Raw genomic sequence first — 26,668 nt, forward strand, 5'->3', positions numbered from 1 at the left:
TACGCTGCTCTCCTCCAATCAGGAGCAGGTCCTACAGTTTATTGGTTGAACTGGAGGCAGCTGTGTAGAAGCTGCTTCTCCCTTCTCAGCGCCATATTGTGGGAAAGCAGATGCATAGAATAAGTCTTAATTCCAGTAACTTAGTCTAGTCCGAGTTGCTCCCCACACAAAATCTCTGCTTTTCTTGGACATTAGGGCTAATTTCACTTGCTGTGATATAAAAATGACAATGCAATTATATGTGTGTTTGGGATGAAAAGAACGCTCAAGGACCACCTGTGTGATTCACTCACCTTGCTTTCCCCAGTGATGCTTGCTTCCTGTCACCCACGACTACACTCCTGTGACACTGCTACACAGTGGTCTGACATTGGTGCTTCTGTTTCCTTGTGTATGGTGGCAGAGTAAGGGTAAGGTCACAAGAAAACATTTTAGGATTATGTCTTGCACATAAAGAGAGAGCTTGCAGATACTGGTAGCTAGGAACTTTATGAAAATATGAATCATTTATTACATAGCAACATACTGAGAAAACAGCAGCTGTGACTTCTGTGAATGGTTCTCCCTAAGAATTACAAATGGGGCTTTTGCTCAACTGTTAAACTGAACTAATACCATTTCAGGGAGAGGGAGATTACTCTAAGTAGTTTCACATACTGGGCTTAATGGCCATGAGAAATGTCTTTCCTAATGGTCATTCTACTGATGTACAGCCAAATGAGGGATTTCTTATGTTGACATCTTACAGTTATAAAATGAATTTGGAAAAATTAATACTATATTTTTCTCCAGAGTGAATTTAGTTGTCTCATGTTTGTTGCATTAAGCATATAACCTGGGAGACAATGTATAAAGAAATACATAATTAAAAATCAAGTATTTTCTCCGAATAACAAAGTAGGCAAAAATACACAAAGCCCTGAAATTTAAAATACCTGCCATTAAGCAGTGTTTCTGTTTTGTGGGGCCTCTACAAGCATTTCTTGTATATTTCACTAAAATACTATATTAAATACTAAAACTTTAAAAGCAGATACAGTCCTTTCATAAACAAGTCAAAGGATAGTGTGAAAAAATAACAAGTAACAAGAGTATTATGACTCCAGAAATCAGAGCTTACATGTGTTCTGTGTCTTCCTACATCTGCATATCCAATTCTTTTCACACAGATGCATAGTTCATATCTCTCCATTAAATTCTTCTTATTTGAAATCCTGTTCATTTATTTTCAGTTGATTTGAGAGACAGAGAGGTAGTAATAGATCTTCCATCTGCTGTTTCACTCCCCAAATGCCCTCAATAGCCATACCAAAGGACAAACCCAGATCTCCATTTGGGTCTTCCATGTGACTAGCAGGAATCCTAGTACTTGATCCATTACCTGCTTTCTCTGCCCATTAGCAGAAATGTTGAATTGAAAATGGAGCTGGGCACTCTGATATAGGGCGCAGGCTTCCCAAGTGGCCATTTAACTGCTGCACCAAATTGCCACCACTGAAGTCCTATTATTTATCTTCTTTTCCACATAGATTGTAGATGATCATAATTGCTCCAATTATGACACTGCCATCGATTTCAGGGTCTTTAAAAACTTATGTAGAAGTTTTGGACATTTTTATGTTTAGCAATTTCATTGTTGGCAGAGATATCTGCTATTATTTCATTTATTATGAACAAGTTTAGCAGCAATGAGGCTTTCAGTTGTCTGAGGTACTGTGCTCACTGAGTATAAGCCACCAAGGGACTTCAGCCCCAAGCATTCATGATTTAGGGAGAGAAATGATTGCATATTTTCCCCTTTTACTGACATACCCTTTTTCCATTGAATGCAGATGTGATCCCAGTCAGAATTGAATCCATGTGCTTCCCCTAAAATCCTGTAATTATTTTTCACCAGACAAGTCTTTGGATTCCAACCAGAAATGACTGTGGGGTGCTTCATTAGACATTGTTTTATCTAAGTAAAATATGCTATGATCTGGAATAAAATATCAATTCACTTGCTGCCAAATTGTTTTGAGGGGAAAAATGTCTTATGTACTGGTTACTGCAAGTTATTTTGTGAAAATCAAAATAATGACAAAAATTCTTAAAATTTCAATGTAAAAATATTTCCCAATTTAATGCAGGCTGTTTTGTGAATGTGGGGATGGTTTTTTCTTTGTTTCCTTGGCTCTAATGCTTACCAGCAAATTCTTTTCATATAGTGTAAGATTTAAGGGTATCTGTATACAAACACATATGTATCTATAAAACATACTACTAGAATGCAAATATTGAAGATGAATGATGAAATATATGTTAATAGTATTCAACTTCAAGAAAACAAAACTATGCAGTTTTAAAAAATCATTAAATGGAAAAGAGTAGGACTTAGATGAGAAATCCAATGCTGCCTGATTAGCATGTAGCCACAAGCAAGTGACATTGTCCTTGATGTTTAATTTCCTGATAAAATGAAAGTAAAAATACCCAATGCATTCAGATTGGTCTTAGAATCAATGTGAAAGTGCCTAGCACAAACAATAAAAAATACACATGTATATGTAAAGCATATTCAAAGGTGCTGGAAAAAGTTTGTTGAAGTGAAGTGAAAAGGTGTTTATTTTGGTACACACATTTCTGAAGTCTGTGCATTTTTTTTCATCATGCATGCTTTAAAGACATTTCATTTATATATGCTTTAAACATGCTCATTCAGAGAGATACAAAAAGAGCCAATGTGATTGATGGTGAGATCTAAACTTCATATGAATAACAATAAAAAGAAAATAAGGTGAATGCAATGTCATTTTTGTGGATCTTTTCTGTATTTAATGTTTTCCTACTTATTTAATCAAAACAATGTGTAGGTAATTTTTTTTTCTCAAGGATACAAACTTGGTTTTTGATAGTTAGGTTTGAATCTGTTCAATAACTACGGTTTTATGAGTAGTAGAAAATTAAAAATTTGACAAAGAAGGGACAGAATTAAGGATGTTTGAAAAAGATACTGAGAGGTACAAAGTTAGGGCATCATAACTAGGTTTGAAAACTTGGGGCAGAGAAAATCTTGTAATAACTGCTTTGGTGCCTTTTATGGGATTTTTAGAGATTGCTAAGTAGCTCCAGAAGCATCATTGAGACGTGGATTTGTAATGCATGCTGCCAGATGCAGTTATGTGGTTCCAGTTTCTTCAATTCTAGCAGAACATCAATATTGAACCCAAGCCAGAATTCTGAAATTCAGTATAGTCTGGCCTATTACAAATAGATACTGTAGATAGGAGTTGGACTATTTGTTTATAAATAATCAAAAAAACAATGTTGATCAGCCCTCACCCTGACTGTTGATGAGCAACTTAATATGTTATCCCTCTTAGTATTTTGTTTGTTTGTTTGTTCTACTTAATACTTTTGGTTGAATACTGTAATCAATACACAATTCTTCTTAAGTGCTGAAACTTTACTGAAAAGTGATTGCTGTTAAATATAAGAGTGGGAATAAGAGAGGGAAGAGATGTGCAATTCGGGACATGCTCAAGCTGACTTACCTCAAACGGTAGAGTTAGAAACATACCAGGGGATTCCAATTCAATCCCATCAAGGTGGCATGTACCAATGCCATCTCACTAGTCCCAGTGATCAATTTCTGTTCACAATTGATCATAATGATAGGACTAAGAACCAAAGGGATCACATAAACAAGACTAGTTTCTGCAAATACTAGCTGATAGAATAAAAAAGGGAGAGAATGATCCAACATGGGAAGTGAGATACACAGCAGACCCATAGAATGGCAGATGTCCTAAACAGCACTCTGGCCTCAGAATCAGCCCTTAAGGCATGCGGATCCAGCTGAAAAGCCCATGAGAGTATTTCAGGCATGGAAAGCCAAGACACTCTGGGCGGGGGGAGAAAAAACCTAAATGAAAGATCTCTGCGGGTGAGATCCCAGTGGAAAGAATGGGTCATCTAAGAAGGAGGTACCTTTCTCTGAAGGGAGGAGAGAACTTCCACTTTGACCATGGCCTTGTCTAAATATGATCAGAGTCAGTGAACTCAGGGGGCTTCCATAGCCTTGGCAGCTCATGACAAGAGCCTAGGGTGATTATTGATGCCATAAACAAGAGTGTCAATTTGTTAAGTCAGCAACAGGAGGCACTGTGCACTTACTCCTCATGTAGGATCTTTGTCCTTAGTGTGCTGTACATTGTGATTTAATGCTATAATTAGTACTCAAACAGTATTTTTCACTTTATGTTTCTGTGTGGGAGCAAACTGTTGAAATCTTTACTTAATGTATGCTAAACTGATCTTCTGTACATAAAGAGAATCGAAAATGAATCTTGATGTGAATGGAATGGGAGAGGGAGTGGGAAAGGGGAGGGTTGCGGGTGGGAGGGACATTATGGGGGGGAAGCCATTGTAATCCATAAGCTGTACTTTGGAAATTTATATTCATTAAATAAAAGTTAAAAAAAAAAAAAACGTTGAAGTAAACACTGAGTAATTGATATCAAATACATCCTTAAATTATATAGTTGCCTTCTACCCTATCAACCAGTAAATATGTGCTGAGCACCTGCTGTGCACCTGACAGTGGAGGGGAGGGGAATCCATTACCCATATGAACTTGTAGAATTGTAATGAAGAAAACTACATAGTAAAAGCAGTGCATTCTGCCATTTAAACTGAGCCATATACTACTAGTATGTATTAGATGACACTATTTATGTGAGAGCAAAGCAGTACATATAAAGTACTGAGTGAGAAATTTTTGAAATGACAGAAAAAATACCATTTCTAGCCAACAGGGGAGGATGTATATTCCTTATATATTTATACATTGCCATAATTATTGTGTGACAGATAAAATGATGGAGTTGGATGGGTAGCAGACTTGAAATAGAGGGAAATTTTGCTCACATTATATAGTTTAAAACTTATATTCTTTGTTGTCCATTTAATCTTCAGACGGCAAGATACAGTTTGTTTTCAATATTTCATTTTATTTAGAATATACATTGTAAAATAGTAAGCATTAATAGTGCTATTTGTTATTTGGAATGGTTTGTGCTTTCCTTCTACATAACAAGTGTGAATTTAACAACCAAATATTTCCCTCTTGGTCCATATAGTTCTCATTAATTCTTACACACAATGTCAGAAACTGAAAAATGTGCAGGTACATGACAGATTTTATGGATAATAGAAATATATGGCATTATCATGTAGTAATTGTATGGAAAACTTGAAAGAAGCATAGGTTCTAGTTAAATAACTTTACCAATACCAGAAAGCTATTTATTCATAATGAACAAACTATATTAGATTATATATAAATTATCAACATCTCAAAGGAAAAAAAAGTCATAAAAAATAAAGCATAGGGATTTCAGATTCCTTGTCTTCCTCCCCCCTCTTTCTCACCCTCTTTCTCCTCTGTGTAGTAAATAATGATCTGCCATTTGGTTTATGAATGCTTGTTCATGCTTTTGCTTTCTGTATTTTTCTAAAATCATGATTTTTTTCCTTCTACTAACTTTATTCAGTATGAGCCAACTCACTGCGCCCTCTCTGTGAGATCCTAGAATGGAAAATGTTTCATTGATGGGGGACTAAGAATAACTGAAAAAATTAAGTCAGTTGAGTGAAAAATATGTTGAAACTTAAAGATATTTCTTAAGTTCAGAAATGTGTCCCAGTGTTGAATTGTAAGCCTTTAACCTGGAAGACAGCTGTTCCTTTTTAACTCTTCTTAAACAACAATATATGGAAAGTCTGAATGCCTACATGACAATCTTAGATTTGTCAGAATGTTATTATAATACTAAAGCCATATAAATATTATTAAAGAAAGACATATTTCACTAGTATAATGAGTTTCCACAGTTTTTCTTCTATCAGGCTCATAAATAATTGTAAAATGACATAGCTACATAGTTTAAAATAAATAATGTCAATATGTTGAAGGACTGGCACTGTCACAGCAGGTTAAGATACCTCTTGTGTCACCAGCATCTCATATAAGCACAGATTTGAGTCCTGGCTGCTGCTCCACTTCCAATCCAGCTGCCAGCCAATGAGCCTGGAAATGCAACAGAGGATGGCCCAAGTGCCTGGGCCCTTCTCACATAAAGGGGAGACTTGGATGATGTTCTGGGCTCCTGGCTTCTACTGGCCCAGTTTCAGCTGTTGCAGTCACATGGGAAGTGGACCAGTGGATGTGAGACCTCTCCATCTCTCCTTGTAACTCTGTCTTAATCAATCAGTCAATCTTTTAAAAACACACACAAAATGTGGTTATTTGGCATATTTTCCCTAAAATTATATGATTTCTGAATGTATTTTAAGTCAAATTGATAGAAGAATAATTCATAGGATAAATCACCAAGAAACACTTTCCTGTGTGTATCACAACCTAATACATATTTCCTTCATCACACATTTGCAAAAAAGCCTCTGATAGCTTGAAAAATTATTGTATTTAAAACTGTCCACAGCCATTAAAATGCACACACAGATCTTTTGTACCTTGTAACAGCCACAATCACTTCCTTATTGACAGCCTAGTATTCAAAAAATAATTTATATCTATCCTATGTGTAATGCCAATGTCTACCTTAGACATTCTTGCAAAATATATACAGAGAATATATAAAATTATTTAACAAAGTCCATGGAATGATTATCAAGAATAACTGGAATTTGAATGCTTCCACTACAAAAGAGTGAATAGCTACCTAGAGACAATGTAACAGTTGACTTACACCAGAGCTATTGTTGCAGGGGCAGACATATCAATATCCAAGATATGTAAAAGAAAACATCACATCCATCAACTCTCACCTCCTAAACCTTCTACTTAGTTTCATGTATGCTGTCATCATTACAGACTGCTTTTTTTATTTATGGAGCATATGCAGTTTTCAGGGGGCTGAATCTGTCATATGCCAAATCTTCACCGCATAGCAAGAAGTGAAAGCATCATTTCATGAAAATCAGGGTTTGTCTTATTTAGGAAGTAACCCAGATTGCTGAGAACTCTAGAGGAAAATTTAACATAAGATGTAGACAGTAGGGTGTCAGAGAATTATGAGATAGGCACCCAGGATGTTCTGAATAACAGTATTATGGGAAAATTTCTCAAGTTGAATTGGCTCATTTACTTCAAGAGTCGGATGCCATGTTGCTTTGACAGTGACTACATATGGTGGTTAATTATAAAATGAATGCATTCACTGAATAAACTATAAACATTAAACATCAGTGTATATGAGAACATTATATATATGAAAATCACTATCTAAAATTCTTCCAGGAATGAAAACAATGCTTATATCTGATTTGAGAGAAACAGATAAAAAAATTAATGGCTTATCAATTTTATCAAAAAACTTCATGTTCTGTATTTATTTTAAATCTGGACAAAATATAAACTATTTTAATTCCAATTTGTGGATGATAGCTATGCTCTTCTGACAACAATTTTTGCAATTTTTTTTAATGGAGAAAGTTTTATTGGGTATCAGCTGTCTGGAAATCATAAATACCAATGACCTTTTAGAAGCTCAAGATTAGATTGACTTAAACTGATAATCAGAAGAAATGCTGAAATAACTAGAAGCTACTTGCAGTATTTCAGTGTCTATATTAACAGTGCATTGACAATGAATGTTATTTCTGAGCATCCCAAGGTAAATGTTGCTATATTCACCAGAATATTTGTTGTTCTACTATATTTTCCTAAGAGATATCAGAGCTTTAGTTCACTACCTGGAAAAAATGTATATACTTTTCTTACAAACAGATAACAATTGCTTTTCTAAATTTGAATATGAAAGCACAAAGTATGTTTTGTGTACTGAGATATTATCCCCTATTAAATTCTTCCTTTGGGAATTCCTATAAAGCAAACGCCCTTCGAAGTGTGTTCTGAAATTCAGGGTTTCCACTTTAATAATAAGTCACTGAGACTCTCCAGGCAGTCAGTAAGAATTGTGTAAGAGGAACACATTTAAGCAATATGAACTGATTTTTTACTAGGTAGACGTTTTGAACTATTGTCAACATATAGTCCTATAACCTAATAACTACTGATCTGCTTTCATGTGCCTAATAGTGTGAATGAAGGTAACAGGCATTCACTTCCTTCTTACCATCTCTTCTCCATATCAAACAAGGTACATAGAAGCTAGAAAGACCAGATGAGTTCTAAAAATGGATAGTTAGTGGTGGGAAATGAGTCATAGTTGGTTTATGGTCATATTAAAAATGGTTGACTGATTTTGCAAAATGCTTTTGACGACAATGGACAACTCAGGACCAAGAGACACCAGAAACCAGCTGTGTAGTACCATTATTTCCAAGAAAGCAAAACACTTGCTTGCGTGTATATACACATTTATGAAGAGTTTTAGAAACATAATGAAGAACAACTTACTGAGAAGTCTTCAAAGATTTTCTTGAGTTCCTTATGACCAAACCTTTCAGCAATTTGTGCTGGGTCTGAACCTTCCTTATTTTTCACCTGAGATGCCCAACTTGCTCCGGAACATTGAAGCAAATGAATAGCCAGGCTCTTTAAACCAAATTTTGCTGCACAGTGAAGAAGAGTTGGAATATCTTCGAAATGAGTATCTGTAAGCATAAGAAGTAGTACAATTTAAAGTGCATTTATTGTATCTACAGTTACATAAAAAAGTCAAACATAATCTCAACCTGAAAGTAATTCTCACAAACAAGAGCAGGCTTTCAGTATAAGTCTAGATAAAAGAAACCATCAATGTCTTTAGCGATGTAGAATCTTCCTGCCTTTTCTAATTCCTATTTAAATATAAACTAATATTCTCACTGGCATTAATGCTCCACTCTTATCTGTGGGTTAAGGTCAGAGAGCCACATCAACCTCTTAAATGTAAAACAAAGCACAATAAAACAGAAGAATTATATTGGAATAATTCCTTTTGAATACACTCTGACATTGGGTACATCCTACAACACAAAATTCTGTAGTTTCATTTATAAAACCACTTTGAGTTTTCCATTGCCAGGTTTAGTTTCCTTCTTTCTGAAGATGAAATGAACATGAAGTTACTGAAGAAAATTTATATTAGATTTCTACATGAAATTTTTCTTTCAAAAAATAACTGGAATGGAAAACACAGATGAGCACTTTTGTAAGCAACTTCATTTTGGAAATTCCCATCACAGTTTTTTAACTTTCATATGAATGATTTAGATTTTGAATTTCATAACTACCATTATCAATTAAAACATATTAATTATATAAAAATAAGATTGGGGCTAGCTCTGTGGCACAACGGGTTAACGCCCTGGCCTGTTCTACTTCCGATCTGGCTGCTCCACTTCTGATCCAGCTCTCTACTATGGCCTGGGAAAGCAGTAGAAAATGCCCCAAGTCCTTGGGCCCCTGCACCATGTGGGAGACCCAGAAAAGGCTCCTGGCTCCTGGCTTTGGATCTGCACAGCTCTGGCCATTGCGGCCAATTGGGGAGTGAACTATCGGATGGAAGACCTCTCTCTCTCTGCCTCTCCTCTCTCTGTGTAACTCTGACTTTCAAATAAATAAATAAATCTTTAAAAAAAAAAGATAATTAAAGTAATCTGTTACTAATGGAGTGATGGCTTATTATTCTATACTTTCACATCTAGCTGAATAAAAAGCTTAATAGCTATATTATCTGAAGCAAAGATATAAAGGCTTATAGGAACAAAGCAAAAGTTAATTTTCTTCTAACCAAATTATGTCAATGGAAAATCTTCACTTTAAAATTTTTGAAAGCTATGAATCTGCATGGCTTCATTTACAATGGGGGAAATAAGAAAGGACTAAAGAAAGAAAAAGTTAAGAAAAGGAATTAAACATGGACTTTCCCATTCACTTTGGTGTTTCAGGATACAAAAAATTTAGTTTGTTAGGTTGCGTGTTAAACAAAACAGGGAAATGAAGTTGAGCAAGATGGCGGTATAGCAAGAGGATGTTCTGAGTCGTGCAAGGAAATACGGATAATCAATGAGTAGAGGGGTTACAAGTGGGTGGTGGAATCATGAAAAGTTTGTGCAGAGTGGCCCAGCAGTCCATCAGAGATTGCTCGGGTCCACACCAGGGGAAGTAGAGAGGTGCCCGAAGTATAGAGAAGGAACGGCATAGAGACCCAGAGAGGAGACAGGTGCCACTCCTTCAGTGAACCAGGTGAGAGGTTGCGAGCCCATGGAGATGCAGACACTGATAAGTGGGGAAATTTTGTGAGCAGCATTTGGAGCTCTAAGGGGGAAGGAGAAATTCTGGGATGGGTAGAGAGGCTGACATGCCAGATCCCTCTGGTTCTTCCCCCTCCCCACAAACAGAGCTGCAGTGGGCGGGGAGAAGCCATATTAATTGTTTACATTTTCAAGAGTGGGCAGTGAGCTGCTGCTTTCGCCTCCTGCACACAAACCCATCAATTGTGGGGGCTACCTCACAACACACCCCTTCCAGAAACAATGATCACAACAATTCAGAGTGACTCCCTCCCCCCCCCCCATCATGCAAGTTGTATAATAATGAATAATTCTAAACAATTAAAACCAAAGCTCTTTCTACAAACAAGAGAGCAGGGAGCCCAAGCCCCAAGTAGGTGGGGTTTAGTACACCAAAGCCCTGGTACCTGCCTCCATAAGGACCCAGAAATAAACAAAGCTTCAGGAGGTGGAGACGCTTGCTTCCACTGGCAACAGGCACAGACACATAGCAGCTCATAGCAGAGGGAAATCGACTTTGAAATAGAACCAATCAGAAAACAAACAGAAATGGTGAAGAACAAGGGAAAAATACTGAATAAGAATATGGAAGAATCTAAAAATTGGCCAATGAAACAATCTAGATCTTCAATAATGAAGGCTGAAGAAGAAGAAATTGAAACCATGCCAGAAAAGGAATTCGGAAAATTAATAATCAGATTACTTAGAAGCGATTAGAAACAGATTCAAGATCTGAATGAAAAGCGCTCCCAAGAAATCGAGATTCTAAGGAGAAGCCAAAATGAAATACTGGAAATGAAAATTCAATTGACCAGATTAAAAAAAAATGCCATGGAATCTCTCAGAAATAGAACAGATGAAATAGAAGAGCGAATATCAGAAGTAGAAGACAAACTTCTAGAAATAATACAGTCAGAACAAACACAAGAAGAAATTAGAAAATTAAAAATCACAGTTGGAGATTTACAAGGTTCTATCAAGTGATCCAACGTATGGATCATAGGAGTTCCAGAAGCTGTGGAAGGAGAGAACGGATTAGAAGACCTTCTTAATGAAATTATATCAGAAAAATTCCACAATAGGCAGACTGAAAGAGACATCCAAGTACAAGAAATACAGAGAAACCTCCAACAGGCATGACAAGAAGGGGAATTCACCATGACACATGTGGCAACACTCAGCTCAGTGAAACAAAAGAACAGATCTTAAAATGTGCCCTAGAGAAACAACAAATCACATTCAGAGGTAATCCAATTAGACTCACTCCGGACTTCTCAATGCAAACCCTACAGGCAAGGAGACAAGGGCAAGATATATTCCAAGTCTTAAGAGAAAAAAAAAACAAAAAAAAACTGTCAACCCAGAATACTGTACCCTGCAAAACTCTCATTTATGAAGGAGAAATAAGGATTTTCCACAACAAACAGAAATTGAAATAATTTGTATCTTTATGCCCAGCCCTACAACTCTGGCTCAAGGATGTGCTACACACAGAAACACAGAATCAAGAACTTCACTTCAAAAGAAGATGAATATGGAAAATGACCCAGTAATAGTACAAATGAAATCCAAAATACAAAAATAGGTTTACTTAAGGAAATGTGGCAGGAAAAATACAGTATTGAATAACAGTCATACTGAATGTAAATGGTCTCAAATCTCCAGTTAAAAGACACAGACTAGCTGAATGGATAAAAAAGAAAACCCATCTATCTGCTGCCTACAAGAAACACACCTTACCAACAAAGACACATGCAGACTGAAAGTGAAAGGCTGGAAAAAGATATTGCATTCTAACAGAAACCAAAAAAGAGGTGGTGTCACCATCCTAATATCAGGCAAAATAGACTTGAACATAAAAACTAGTAAAAGAGACAAAGAAGAAACAATATAATGATTAAAGGATCAATTCAACATAAAGATGTGACTATTATTAATGTATATGCACCTAATTATTGGGTGTCTGGCTATTTGAAAGAATTATTAAGGAATTTAATAGAAGATATAGACTCAAATGCAATAATAAGAGGAGACTTCAATATCCCACTTTCAGCAATGGACAGATTAACCAGACTGAAAATCTACAAGGAAACAACAGAGCCAATTGACAGTTTAGACCAAATAAACCTAGCAGATATCTACAAAGCCTTCCACCAAACAGCCACAGAGCAAAAATATTTCATCCCAGTGCATGGAACTTTCTTTAGGACTGACCATATGCTAGGTCATAAACAGAGTCTCAGCAAATTCAAAAAAATCAATATCATACCATGCATCTTATCATACCACAATGCAATGAAGCTGGAAATTAACAACACAAGAATCTCTGCATCATATGCAAACACATGGAGAATGAGCAACATGAATCTGAATGAGCAGTGGGTCATAGAAAAAATCAAAAGAGAAGTCAAAAAATTTCTGGAAACAAATGAAAACAATACAACTTACCAAAATTTGTGGGATACAGCAAAAGCAGTGTTAAGAGGAAAGTTTATAGCAATTGATGCCTACATCAAGAAACTGGAAAGGTGCCAAATAAATGAACTCTCTATGTATCTCAAGGATCTAGAAAAACAGCAGCAAACCAAATCCAAAACCAGTAGAATAAAAGAAATTATTAAAATTAGAGAATAAATCAACAAAATTGAAATGAAAAAAGTGATACAAAAGATCAGTAAAACAGGTTTTTTGAAAAAATAAACAATACTCACACACCATTGGGCCAACTAACCAAAAAAAGGAGAAAGAAGACTCAAATCAGTAAAATTAGAGATGGTAAAGGAAATGTAACAACAGACAGCACAGAAATAAAAAGAATCCTCAGATACCACCTCAGAGAGCTGTATGTCAATAAGCTGGGAAACTTAGAAGAAATGGATAGTTTTCTGGAAACCACACCTTACCTAAATTGAGCCATGAAGACAAAGAAAACCTAAACAGACCCATAACCAAGACAGAAATTGAATCAGTAATAAACGTGTTCCCAACAAAGAAGAGCCCAGGACTGGGAAGCTTCACAGCTGAATTCTACCAGACATTTAAAGAAGAACTAACACCATTTATTTTCAAATTATTCAAAACAATTGATAGGGAGGGAATCCTCCCAAAGTCTTTCTACTAAGCCAATATCACCTTAATTCCTAAACCCAGAAAAGATGATACAGAGAAAGAAAACCATAGACCAATCTCCCTGATGAACATAGATGTAAAAATCCTCAACAAAATCCTGGCCAATTGAATCTAACTGTACATCAGAAAGATCATTCATCCAGACCAAGTGCGATTTATCCCTGGTATGCAGGGATGGTGCAATATTCAAAAATCAATCAATATGATACACCACATTAACAAACTGCTGAACAAAAATAATATGATTAACTCAATAGATGCAGAGAAAGCATTTGATAAAATACAACACCCTGCCATGATGAAAACTCTAAGCAAATTGGGTTTAGAAGGAACATTCCTCACCACAATTAAGGCAATTTATGATATACTCATGGCCAGCATAATATTGAATGGAGAAAAGTTGGGGGCATTTCCACTGAAATCCAGTACCAGAGAGGGATGACCACTCTCACCATTGCTATTGAATATAGTCCTGGAAATTTCAACCAGAGCCATTAGGCAAGAAAAAGAAATCAAAGGGATACAAATTGGGAAGGATGAAGTCAAACTATTCCTATATGCAGGTGACATGATTCTATAAAGGAGATACAAAAGACTCCACTAAGAGACTATTGGAACTCATATAAGAGTTTGGTAAAGTAGCAGGATACAAAGTCACTACACAGAAATCAACAGCCTTTATATAAACAGACAATGCCATGGCTGTGAAAGAACTTCTAAGATCAATCCCATTCACAATAGCCACAAAAACAATCAAATGCCTTGGAATAAATATAACCAAGGATGTCGAAGATCTCTATAATGAGAATCATAAAACATTAAAGAAAGATATAGAAGGGGATTTAAAAAATGGAAAAATATGCCATGTTCATGGATTGGAAGAATCAATATCATCAAAATGTCCATTCTCCCAAAAGCAGTTTATAGATTCAATGCTATACCAAAGAAAACACCAAAGACTTTCTTCCCAGATCTAGAAAAAAATGATGCTAAAATTCATATGGAGGCACAGGAGACCTTGAATAGCTAAAGCAATCATATACAACAAAAACAAAGCTGGAGGCATCACAATACTAGATTTCAGGGCATATTACAGGGAAGTTATAATCAAAACAGCCCGATACTGGTACAAAAACAGATGGATATATCAATGGAACAGAATAGAAACCCCAGAAATCAACCCAAACATCAACTTATTCAAACATAACCAACTTATATTTGACAAAGGAGCTAAAACTAATCCCTGCAGCAGGGATAGTCTCTTAAACAAATGGTGCTAGGAAAACTGGATGTCCACATTAAGAAATATGAAGAAGACCCCTACCTTACACTGTACACAAAAATCCACTCAACGTGGATTAAAGATCTAAATCTATGCCACGAAACCATCAAATTAATGGAGAACATTGGGGGAAACCCTGCAAGACACTGGCACAGGCAAAGAATTCCTGCAAAAGACCCCAGAGGCACAGGTAGTCAAAGCCAAAAAGAACAAATTGGATTACCACAGTTGAGAAACTTCTGTACAGCAAAAGAAACAGTCAGGAATGTAAAGAGGAAACCAACAGAATAGGAGAAATTATTTGCAAACTACGCAACCGATAAAGGATTAATTACCAGAATCTACAAAGAGATCAAGAAACTCCACAACAACAAAACAAACAACTCAGTTAAGAGATGGGCCAAGGACTTAGACATTTTTCAAAAGAGGAAAATCCAAAATGGCCAATAGACACATGAAAAAATGTTCAGGATCTCTAGCCATCAGGGAAATGCAACAATCATATGGAAATCAACAATCAACAATTCCTGGTGAGGATATGGGGACAAGAGCATCCTAGGCCACTGTTGGTGGGAATGCAAACTGGTAAAGCCACTGTGGAAAACAGTATGGAGATACCTCAAAAATCTGAATATACACCTACCATATGACCCAGCTATCCCACTCCTTGGAATTTACCCAAGGGAAATAAAATCCGTAAACAAAAGTGCTATTTGCACCTCCATGTTTATTGCAACTCAATTTACAAGAGCTAAGACGTGGAATCAACCTAAATGCCCATCAACGGAAGACTGGATAAAGAAGTTGTGGGATATGGACACCATGCAATACTACACAGCAGTAAAAAAGGATGAAACCCAGTCATTTGCAGCAAAATGGAGCAAGCTGGAAAGCTTCATACCTAGTAAAATAATCCAGTTCCACAGAGACAAATACCATATGTTCTCCCTGATTTGAGAGAATTAATAGCATTTCTAACATGAAAGTTATTGACATTTTTAGATCAATGACTTGAATAGTCCTTGACCTGACCCTCAAGGGACAGTTTATTATTGTTAATTTTTATTTTGTATTTCCTTTTTTTTGTTTTCTTTTTCTTTTCTCTTTTTCATACTATATGCTGAACTCTTTATGTAACATAGAGTTAATCATATGTATATTAAGTCAATTGGAAAAATATACCAGTCAAAAATAAGAGGGGGAATAAGAGAGGGAGGAGGTAGTCTATAACTGTAAAGCAGTATAGTTCTGCATACAGTCCTACAGACTTACTTCTAAGGATACAGCCTGAAAACTTGTCATGGGACTCAAAACCCATTAACATCAGGGGTATAAATGCCATCATAACTGTTAAAATGATCATATTAAATTAGAAGTCAACATATTTATATAAAGTCAATGAGTTATATAAAGTCAATGATCATATTAAATTAAAAGTCAACATATTTATAGGTTTAAGTATAAAAGTGATCGTATAAATAACATCAAGTACCTGGTAATAATAATAGAGTTAAAAAGGAAGGAAAGTCCAATATGGGAAGCAGTCCACACAGCAGACTTCTAGAATGACATTCACTGTAAATAACACTCTGACCTCAGAATCAACCCTTAAGGCTTTCTGGTCTGGCTGAAAGGCCTATAAGAGCAAATCAGGCATGGAAAGCCTAGATTCTGTGGCAAAAAAAATATGCTACATGAAGGATTTCCTCTGTGAGAACTCAGTGGAAAGAAAGGGCCATCAAAGAAGGATGTACTTTTCTCTGAAGGGAGGAGAGAAGATCCATTTTGCTTATGGCCATGTCTGAATACTGATGGAGTCTATGGTCACAAAAGGCTTCTATAGCATTGGCTGCCCATGACAAGAGCCTCGGGTGAGCACAAACGTCATAAATAAGAGTGTTAATTGTTAAAGGAACAACAGAAGTCACTGTGCACATACTTCCCATGTAGGACCTTGATCCTTAATGAGTCATACTATGAGAACTGACTCCAAATCTTGTTCTCAAACTGTACTCTATATGTTGTGTGTGTATGTGTGGGTGAAAACTGTATAAATCTGTGCTTAACATGCAGTTGTTCTCAGTATATAAAATCAAACTAAAAATGAACCATTATGAAGAAGGGAATGGGAGAGGGAGAGACCGGTGTGATGGGAGTTGGGGTGGGAGTGTGGGTATGGGGGAAAGAAACACTATATTCCTAAAGTTGTTCCTATGAAAAATGCATTCATAGGCCGGCACCACAGCTCACTAGGCTAATCCTCCACCTTGTGGCGCTGGCACACCGGCTTCTAGTCCCGGTTGGGGCGCCAGATTCTGTCTCGGTTGCCCCTCTTCCAGGCCAGCTCTCTGCTGTGGCCCGGGAGTGCAGTGGAGGATGGCCCAGGTACTTGGGCCCTGCACCCCATGGGAGACCAGGAGAAGCACCTGGCTCCTGCCATCAGATCAGCGCAGTGCACCGGCCGCAGCGTGCCGGCCGCGGCGGCCATTGGAGGGTGAACCAACAGCAAAGGAAGACCTTTCTCTCTGTCTCTCTCTCTCTCACTGTCCACTCTGCCTACCAAAAAAAAAAATGCATTCATTAAATAAAAACTTAAAAATTAAACAGACAAAAAAAACTTTAAGACATGTAAGAATTAACTGTAAAAGACATATTTTATCCTTTGAAATGTGTTCAAACTAGGTGGTTATAGGTTGATCCATGTCCTCATTTGAATAAAGATCAACTATTTCATAAAGATGGAATAAAGTTGAAACCGTTTAGTGCATGTACCAACTTCAACAAAATGTATTTTCTTCTAAAAGTATTAAGTTTCTATTTATACAACAACCTTCATTAAGAATCTATCATTTTATATACCACAAAGAGTCAAAATATGGTCAAATGGTCATGGTTATTCAGTAATAGCTGTGCTACCCTGAACAGTGTGTTTTCTCACACTCCAAAGGAGATGGTACTGGTGACTTGAGATAATGCTGCTGATATACAACTAGACCACAGGATTTAAAATTTTTTTTTGCCATCATGTTACTTCATTTTTAGTGTAGATTAAAGTCTATTAATCTACCAGAACACTTTGCAGAGTTATAAACATGAAAGATCTTTGAAGGACAGTTTTCCAGTTCCCAACCCAGTAATGAAATTGCTTTCCTAGAGTCTTTATAAGAGTTAATCTTCTAGGTCCTGCTTGAGTACCTTTAATGACAGAATTTTCTCTTTCCTAAGGAAACATGATTCTTGGTCAGAAAAAAAAATAGAAAATTATTACTTATATTAAGGTGAAATGTATTTCATTGCTATTTTAACATTGGACATTATGATAGAAAAATATGCTTAGAGACAGTTGGTTCTGCCACATAGTCATCATATTAATTTATTGCATATATCAGTAAGAGTAAACAAATTAGCAGTAATAATATCGCAACATTAATGATATTAATTAGATAATTACAATATTAATTATCTGAGTTTAGGCTCCTCATGCAAATTTGTAAGGTTACTGAGTTAATCAGACGAATTAACATATAAAGTGCCAAGCAAAGTGACGGAAATGAAACAGGCATTCAGGGATATTTTCTTTTGCTTTTTTCCCTCTGCATCAAATAGTTAAAATATCCTGTTCTCAATTCACTTTTGTCTCAATCTGTGATCTTTAATTTTTTTACTTAATAACTTTTATTAAATTACTAGGAAACTTGAGTTTATCATACTTAAGTTTTCTTAGTTAAATTTTATATTTATATTTGCTTTTTTCCCTCTGCATCAAATAGTTAAAATATCCTGTTCTCAATTCACTTTTGTCTCAATCTGTGATCTTTAATTTTTTTACTTAATAACTTTTATTAAATTACTAGGAAACTTGAGTTTATCATACTTAAGTTTTTTTAGTTAAATTTTATATTTATATAAGGTAAACAAATTTCATATATTTCATATATACAGATTTAAGAACATAATGATACTTCTCATCCCACATCCAATCCCACCATACTCATAGCCTTCCTTTGTTCTTTCATTCTCCCATTTTTAAATTTTTTATGATGACATAGTTTGTTTATTTTATACTCAGAAGATTAATCCTCCACTAAACAAAGAATTCAACAAGTAGAAAAACCATTGTTCCTCAAGAGTATAGACAAGGGCTGTAAACAATAATCAAATCTCTAGATGTCTGTTCCACTCATATACATTATATTTTTTATATTCTGTATATTAGTTTCCACAAATCAGAAAAAACATGATATTTGTCTTTTGGTATTGACTTATTTCCCTAAGCATAATGGTTTCCAATTGCATCCATTTTGTTGTAAATGTCAGGATTTCATTCTTGTTTATGGCTGAGTAGTATCCATTAGTGTATACATATCACATTTTCTTTACCTAGTCATCAGTTGATGGACATTTGGGTTGATTCCATATCTTAGATATTGTGAATTAAACTGCAATAAACATAGGGTTGCAGATAACTCTTTCATGCTGATTTCATGCTTTCATGCTGATTTCATTTCCTATTGGTAAATTCCCAGGAATGGGATGGATGGATTACATGATAGATCATTATCAGATATCTTAGGAAACTCCATATTGTCTTCCATAATGGTTGTACTAGTTTACATTCCATTGACAATGCATTAGGATGCCTTTTTCCTCTCCAGTATTTATGGTTTTAAAATTTTTGGATGATGGCCATTTTAATTGGGATGAGGTGAAACCTCACTGTACTTTCTATTTGCATTTCCCAGATGGCTTGTGATCCTGAATATCTTTTTATGTGTCTGTTGTACTTTAGAATTTCAACCTTTGAAAAATGCCTGTTCATGTCCTTTGCCAGTTTGTTAGCTGGATTATTTGTTTCACTGTTGTTGAGTTTCTTGAACTCTTTATAGATTCTGGATATTAATCCATTATCAGTTTTATAGTTCACAAATATTTTCTCCTATTCTGTAGGATGTATCTTCACTTTGTTGAATGTTTCCTTTGTAGTTCAGAAGCCTCTCAGCTTGATGTAAATCCATTTGTTAATTTTGGTTTTGAATGTCTATGCTTCTGTGATCTTTTCCAAGAGGTCTTTACCTATTGCAGTATCTTAAAGTTTCCCCAATATTCCTATAGTAATTTGGGCATATCAAATTGTAGATAGATCTTTGATCCATTTAGAGTTGATTTTTATATAAAGTGTAAGATAGGGTGTCTTGTTTCATACTTCTGCATGCATAGATCCAATTTTCCCAGTACCATCTGTTGAACAGATTGTCCTTTTTCCAGGGATTGAATTTAGATTCTTTGATAATGGTAACCTGTTGTAGATTTATGGATGAATTTATGGTGTCTCTGTTTTATTCCACTGGCCCACATGTCTATTTTGGTGCCAGTAACAGGCTTTCTTGATTATAACTGCCCAGTTGTATTTCTTGAAATCTGCTATTGTGATGTCAACAGCTTTGTTTTTATTAAGATTGCTTTAGCTATTCAGGGGCTATTGTGCTTCCATATGAATTTTAGCATCATTTTTTTGTGGATCTGAGAAGAATGTCGGTATTTTGATTAGGATTGCATTGAATCTATAAATTGCTTTGGTTAGTATGGGCATTTTGATATTAATTTTTCCAATCCACAATGGAAGATTTTTCCTTTTTTTGTGTCTTCTTCTATTTAATGTTTTGTAATTTTCATTGTAGAGATCTTTCACATTATTCATTACATGTATTCCAAGGTACTTATTTTTTGTAGCTACTGTAAACGGTACTAATCTTGTAAGTTCTTTCTCAGCCATGACATTGTCTGAGTATACAAAGGCTATTGATTTTTGTGAGTTGATTTTATATTCCATAACTTTAACAAACTCTGAGTCCCAATAGTCTCTTGGTTTGCCTATATATAGGATCATGATAACTGCAAACAGGGATAATTTGACTTCTCCTTTCTAGTTTGTGTCTTTGATTTCTTTTTCTTGCCTGATGGCTCTGGTTAAAACTTGCAGAACTCTATTGAATAGTGAGCTGTCTGGTTCTGTATCCTGGTGTATATACTTCCAACTTTTCCCCATTCAATATGCTGCTGGCTGTGGGTTTGTCATATATTGCCTTGATTGTTAAGGAACGTTCCTTCTATATCCAATTTCCTTAAGGTATTTAATGTGAAAGGATATCATATTTTATCAAATTCTTTCTCTGCATCTCTTCATATAATCACACGGTTTTTATTTTTCAATTTGTCAATGTGATGTATTACATTTATTGATTTGTGTGTGTTGAATCATCTCTGCATAGCAAGAATAAATCTGGATGAAGTGTGATCTTTCTGGTATGTTGTTAGATTCAATTAGGTTATATTTTGATGAGGATTTTTGCATCTATGTTCACCAAGATTAATGGTCTATAGTTCTCTTTGCTATATATTTTTATGGTTTTGGAATTAATGTTTTACTGGCCTAACAGAAGGAATTCAGAAGGATTCCTTCCCTTTCAATTGTTTTGTATAGTTCAAGAAGAATTGCATTAGGATTCTTTGAATATAAGGTAGAATTCAGCAGTGAAGCCATCCAGCCCTGAGCTTTTCTTTGTTGGGAGGGTCTTTATTATGGATTCAACTTCTATCATGTTTATTGGCTTATTTAGTTGTTTTATGAATTCTTGACCCAATTTTGATAGATTATATGTATCCAGAAATCTATCCATTTCTTCTAGATTTTCCAGTTTGTTGGCATGTAGCTGTTTGTAGTTATTCCACATAATTTTTATTTCTGTGTTACGGGTTGTAACATCTCCTTTTTCATCTCTTACATGATTCCTCTCCCCTTTTTTGGTTAGTTTGTTCAATGGTGTGATCCCTAATTCCAAAATCCCTCTCCTTGAAATCCTGACCTAGAATAGTTGGTGCTTTATAAAATGTTGACTTAGTTTCAAACCACCAGAAAGAATTCCTTGTCATTGTCTTGAATGGGATTATTTTAGCTGCTTAAAAACATTAAGTAGAAATTCCTTTAGCCTGCTAATGTTTATGGTCAATAACCAGAAAACTTCTAATTTACATTTTAAAACAATTAAATATGATAAACTGTCAAATAATTTTAAATGACTTACAGAAGCTCTATTAAATATTTAATGTTAATAATCTCTGGGAAATACTTGAAGAACATAAAATCAAATATACTCAGCAAGTACATGATATTATACAAATATAAATAAATATATATTTATGAATGTAAGTATTTAAATCAATAAATATATTATGCTAAGAACTAGTTTTGGATTTTGTGTACTCACAAATAGAAACATGCATTTTCATAATTATTCAATTATGAGAACCTGAAATGGCAACATGTTTCTCTGTACATTTAATAGTTTATACTCATGTTCTATTTCCCTCAGCCATTCTACTTCCAGTGAGAAGTTAGGTGTTGGGGCCGGCAGTGTGCCATAGCAGGTAAAGCTGCCACCTGAAACGCTGTCATCCCATATGGGCACTGGCTTATGTCCTGGCTGCTTCACTTCTGATCCACCTCCCTGCTAATGGCCTGTGAAAAGCAGCACAAGATGGCTCAAGTGCTTCAGTCCCTGCTAGCCACACGGAGACCGTGGAGAAGCTCCTGGCTTCTACAAGGTCCAGATCCAACAATTGTGGCCATCTAGGGAGTGAACCAGAGGATGGAAGACAGATTCTCCCTCTTTCTCTCTCTCCAACTCTGATGTTCAAATAAATAAATCCTAAAAATAAAAGTTAGATGTCATTCTTATCATTGATTTCCTGTATGAAATGTGCTTCCCCAACACCTCTCAATCTATCATTCCCACCTACTTTAAAAATGTTCTGTTTGTCTTTGATCTTTCAACAGTTTGTGGTATGTTTATGTGCGATTTTTGAAAATTCTGCTTGGAATTTGCAAGGTTTATTGAATCTGTAGATTGATGTCTTTCATCAGTTTTGGATCATTTTCAGCCATTATTTTCTAGGATATTTCTTTTGCCTCATTCTCTGTCAGCTCTAGTTAGGGCATTCAATTACACATATACTACATTAATTAATATTGTCCTATAGAGCTTCAGTTAGAGCTGAGTCACATTAAAACAGATGAGCTGAATATATTATTTTTTAAGACTTTACTTAAGGTCTGGGAGTTTTTCCTTCCAGTTTTACTTTGCACACTTCCTTTTAACATGTCTTCAAGTTCACTGATTCCTTACTTTTCTGCTGTTTTTTTCTGAGGTTAAACCCATCCAAGTTCAAATCTATTTCTGATATTGGATATTTATAAATGTTCATTTCTTTGATGAAATTCCCTACTTTTCATACATAATGTCCAACTTGTACAATATATTCTAAAGTAAATTTACTGCAATTATTTTAGTGTTCCTCTGATTATTTCAACATATGTAACATTTCTGTGTCTGCTCCTTTGACCATTTCTTATCTGCACTGTTGGTCATTTTCTTATCTTCCTTTTTTGTAACTTCTTTTTTTTTTTTTTTTTTTTTTTTTGACAGGCAGAGTGGACAGTGAGAGAGAGAGAGACAGAGAGAAAGGTCTTCCTTTGCCGTTGGTTCACCCTCCAATGGCCGCCGCTGCAGCCGGCGCACCGCGCTGATCCGTTGGCAGGAGCCAGGATCCAGGTGCTTTTCCTGGTCTCCCATGGGGTGCAGGGCCCAAGCACCTGGGCCTTCCTCCACTGCACTCCCTGGCCATAGCAGAGAGCTGGCCTGGAAGAGGGGCAACCGGGACAGAATCCGGCGCCCCGACCGGGACTATAACCCGGTGTGCCGGCGCCGCAAGGTGGAGGATTAGCCTATTGAGCCACGGCGCCGGCCCTGTAACTTCTTATTTTATTTTGGGAACCTTATTAAAGAACCAGAGGAAAAAGATTTACACCCATGATAAAGCACACTTTTTCTTCAACCTAGACAACTACCACATCCTAATGAGAATCAGAAGTTCTGTGAGTCTGAGCTCATATACCACTTGGTTATTTCCTCACACTAATTCTGCGTATTTAGAAACTGGTTTCTGCTGCTGCTTTGCAGATGGTGAAAGCTCTGGGAGATTTGTCTCAGCAACTCTGTCTCACTCCCAGTCTGCAGCAGCCACTAGCTGGCCTCCAGAGAAGCTCCAGGTGTTTTTCTTTTATTATTATCTTTTTAAGGATCTCTCTAAGCTTCCCTGGCCTCCCACCAGCCACTGGCATACAAACTACACAAACTGTGCACTCACAACAGCTTAGAACAGCTGTATTGTTGGAAGGCATCACATTTCCACTGTGTAACCAGGGTGCTTTGGGATTCTTACCCACCATCACACTAGCCTACAAACAGCTATCCAAGTTTCCTGAATGTTAAGCTGATTTCTCTTTACTTTTAATCTACAGTGAGTTCTTTTGTTTTGTTCCATCAAAGATGAAGGTAGTCATTAATTTTTTTCTCATTTCTGAAAGTCTTGCCAGTGTCTGGAATTTTGTTAATTTATTTTCCTTTCCCATCAATTTTCTACTGGGATGAAAAACATGTAACTGTGATTTTGAAGATAATCTTATTTGTTCTTGTTACAGTGGAGTAACAACCTTTTGTGATGTTATACACCCTATTCAGGAGCAGAAGTTCTGTCTGTCTTAGTTCATAGGCCACGTCATTATTTTCTTGAACTTATAGCATTTACTTCATAAATTTTCACATTCTTTGATTAAAATAGATTTCTCACAAAGCCATAAGAACCTTATAGAGTATGCTTAATCTGCAGTACATGTGCTTCATTTCATTGTAATTTTCATTTAACTGATCAAGATTCATTGTATCTATTTTTATAATCAAGTATAGAGAAGCCATAATTTACAGTGAGGATTGGCAAATTTGTATTTGATTTTTTTCTAGACAGAATAGATTTTCAGGCTCTAGTCAATGTTGTAAACTAGTAATTACTGGAATACAAAACAAAATGTCTAGGATGGCTTTTCAAGGAAAGTCTAGTTTCACAAGTTTTACCAATAAATGAAAACAGATGAGCTGACAATTAAAAAAATTGAGTCATATACTTATTTATGCTGAGCTGTTTCTAAACTGTTCAAAGTAATCCCTATAAAAGATGGACAATAATGAGACTTAAGTAATCAAACCAAAGCTTTCCAAAGATTAACTTAATTCACTAGAATGACAAAGTGGGAATGTACCATGTTTAGAATGTAAGTATTAAATAAAAAATTAACAAAAAGTTAGTGCAAGTGCTTGATCATGGAATTCATTAGCTCTCATAAATTTCTACGTGGAATATTATATATTTGTTCACTCAAAGCAGGATGGCCATGTGGTCCTTTAGGAAAAAACACTGAAGCATACAATAAAGAGATTAAAGTCAAGAGATCTGCACTCTATCCCCGTCTACCACCAAAGCTGTGCTCTCAAGAAAGTTCCTTCCTTTCCCAGGACCTCATTTATAGATTAGATGACTGGATTCAGAGTTATGGCACTTCCAATATTCGTCTCCACTGCAGCTACTCCACAAGTGGTTTAAACTGATACTCAGGGGGCCGGCGCCGTGCTCACTTAGTTAATCCTCCGCCTGCGGCACCGGCATCCCATATGGGCACTGGGTTCTAGTCCCAGTTGCTCCTCTTCCAGTCCAGCTCTCTGCTGTGGCCCGGGAGGGCAGTGGAGGATGGCCCAAGTGCTTTAGCCCTGCACCTTCATGGGAGACCAGGAAGAACCACCTGGCTCCTGGCTTCGGATCAGCTCAGCGCCAGCCGTAGCAGCTGTTTGGGGAGTGAACCAACAGAAGGAAGACCTTTCTCTCTGCCTCTCTCTTTCAGTCTATATCTCTACCTGTCAAAATAAATAAAAAAATAAAATAAACTGACCCACAGGATGGCTGTTTCTTTTCTTTTTTAAAATTTTATTACTATAAAGAGAACAGATTTTATGTATTTCCTAAATAAAATTCTAAGTCTATAACCATACTTCTCTCCCTCCTCCAATAATCCCCTTCCTTTTTTTTAATTTTTCCAAAAATCTAATTTTAATCCACTCTATAATCACAGGTTTAAGGCACCACTAATCATAAAAGTCAACAAGCAGCAAGTAGAAGACCACAGTTCCACAAGAGTATAAAAAAGGCTAAAATCATCAAATCATAACATGTCTATTACATTCCTATAGTTTTTTGTATTCTATATTAATTATCACATATCAGATAAAATGTGCTAATTGTATTTTGTTATTGGCTTATTTCCCTAAGCATAATAGTTTCCAGTTGCGTTGTTTGTTACAAAAGACATGATTATTATTACTTTTTTTTTTTTTTTTTTTTTTTTTTGCCAGAGTGTCTTGGCTTTCCATGCCTGAAATACTCTCATGGGCTTTTCAGCCAGATCCGTGTGCCTTAAGGGCTGATTCTGAGGCCAGAGTGCTGTTTAGGACATCTGCCATTCTATGGGTCTGCTGTGTATCTCACTTCCCATGTAGGATTGTTCTCTCACTTTTTGATTCTATCAGTTAGTATTGGCAGACACTAGTCTTGTTTATGTGATCCCTTTGACTCTTAGACCTATCATTATGACCAATTGTGAACAGAAATTGATCACTTGGACTAGTGAGATGGTATTGGTACATGCCACCTTGATGGGATTGAATTGAAATCCCCTGGTATGTTTCTAACTCTACCATTTGGGGTAAGTCAGCTTGAGCATGTCCCAATTTGCACATCTATTCCCTCTTTATTCCCACTCTTATATTTAACAGTGATCACTTTTCAGTTAAGTTTCAACATTTAAGAATAGCTGTGTATTGATTACAGTATTCAACAACAAAAACAAAAAAACCTAAATGAAAGATCTCCACGAGTGAGATCCCAGTGGAAAGAACAGGTCATCAAAGAAGGAGGTACCTTTCTCTGAAGGGAGGAGAGAAGTTCCATTTTGACTACGACCTTGTCTAAATATGATCAGAGTCAGTGAACTCTAAAGGCTTCCATAGCCTTGGCAACTCATGACAAGAGCCTAGGGTGATTATTGATGCCATAAACAAGAGTGTCAAT

General features: G+C 36.0%; 1 protein-coding gene across 2 annotated transcripts in view; it reads right to left on the reverse strand.

Annotated features, from left to right (window-relative positions):
* Positions 1-26,668, reverse strand: part of BANK1 (B cell scaffold protein with ankyrin repeats 1) — a 352,647-nt gene that overhangs the window by 170,015 nt on the left and 155,964 nt on the right. For both annotated transcript variants that reach the window (XM_017347389.3, XM_008267565.4), the window contains exon 7: positions 8,426-8,622. In XM_017347389.3, the coding sequence (XP_017202878.3) occupies positions 8,426-8,622 (197 nt within the window). The remainder of the gene's footprint in view (positions 1-8,425; positions 8,623-26,668) is intronic.

This window comes from Oryctolagus cuniculus, chromosome 8 (assembly GCF_964237555.1).
Source record: "Oryctolagus cuniculus chromosome 8, mOryCun1.1, whole genome shotgun sequence".
In the NCBI taxonomy this organism is placed as follows: Eukaryota; Metazoa; Chordata; class Mammalia; order Lagomorpha; family Leporidae; genus Oryctolagus; species Oryctolagus cuniculus.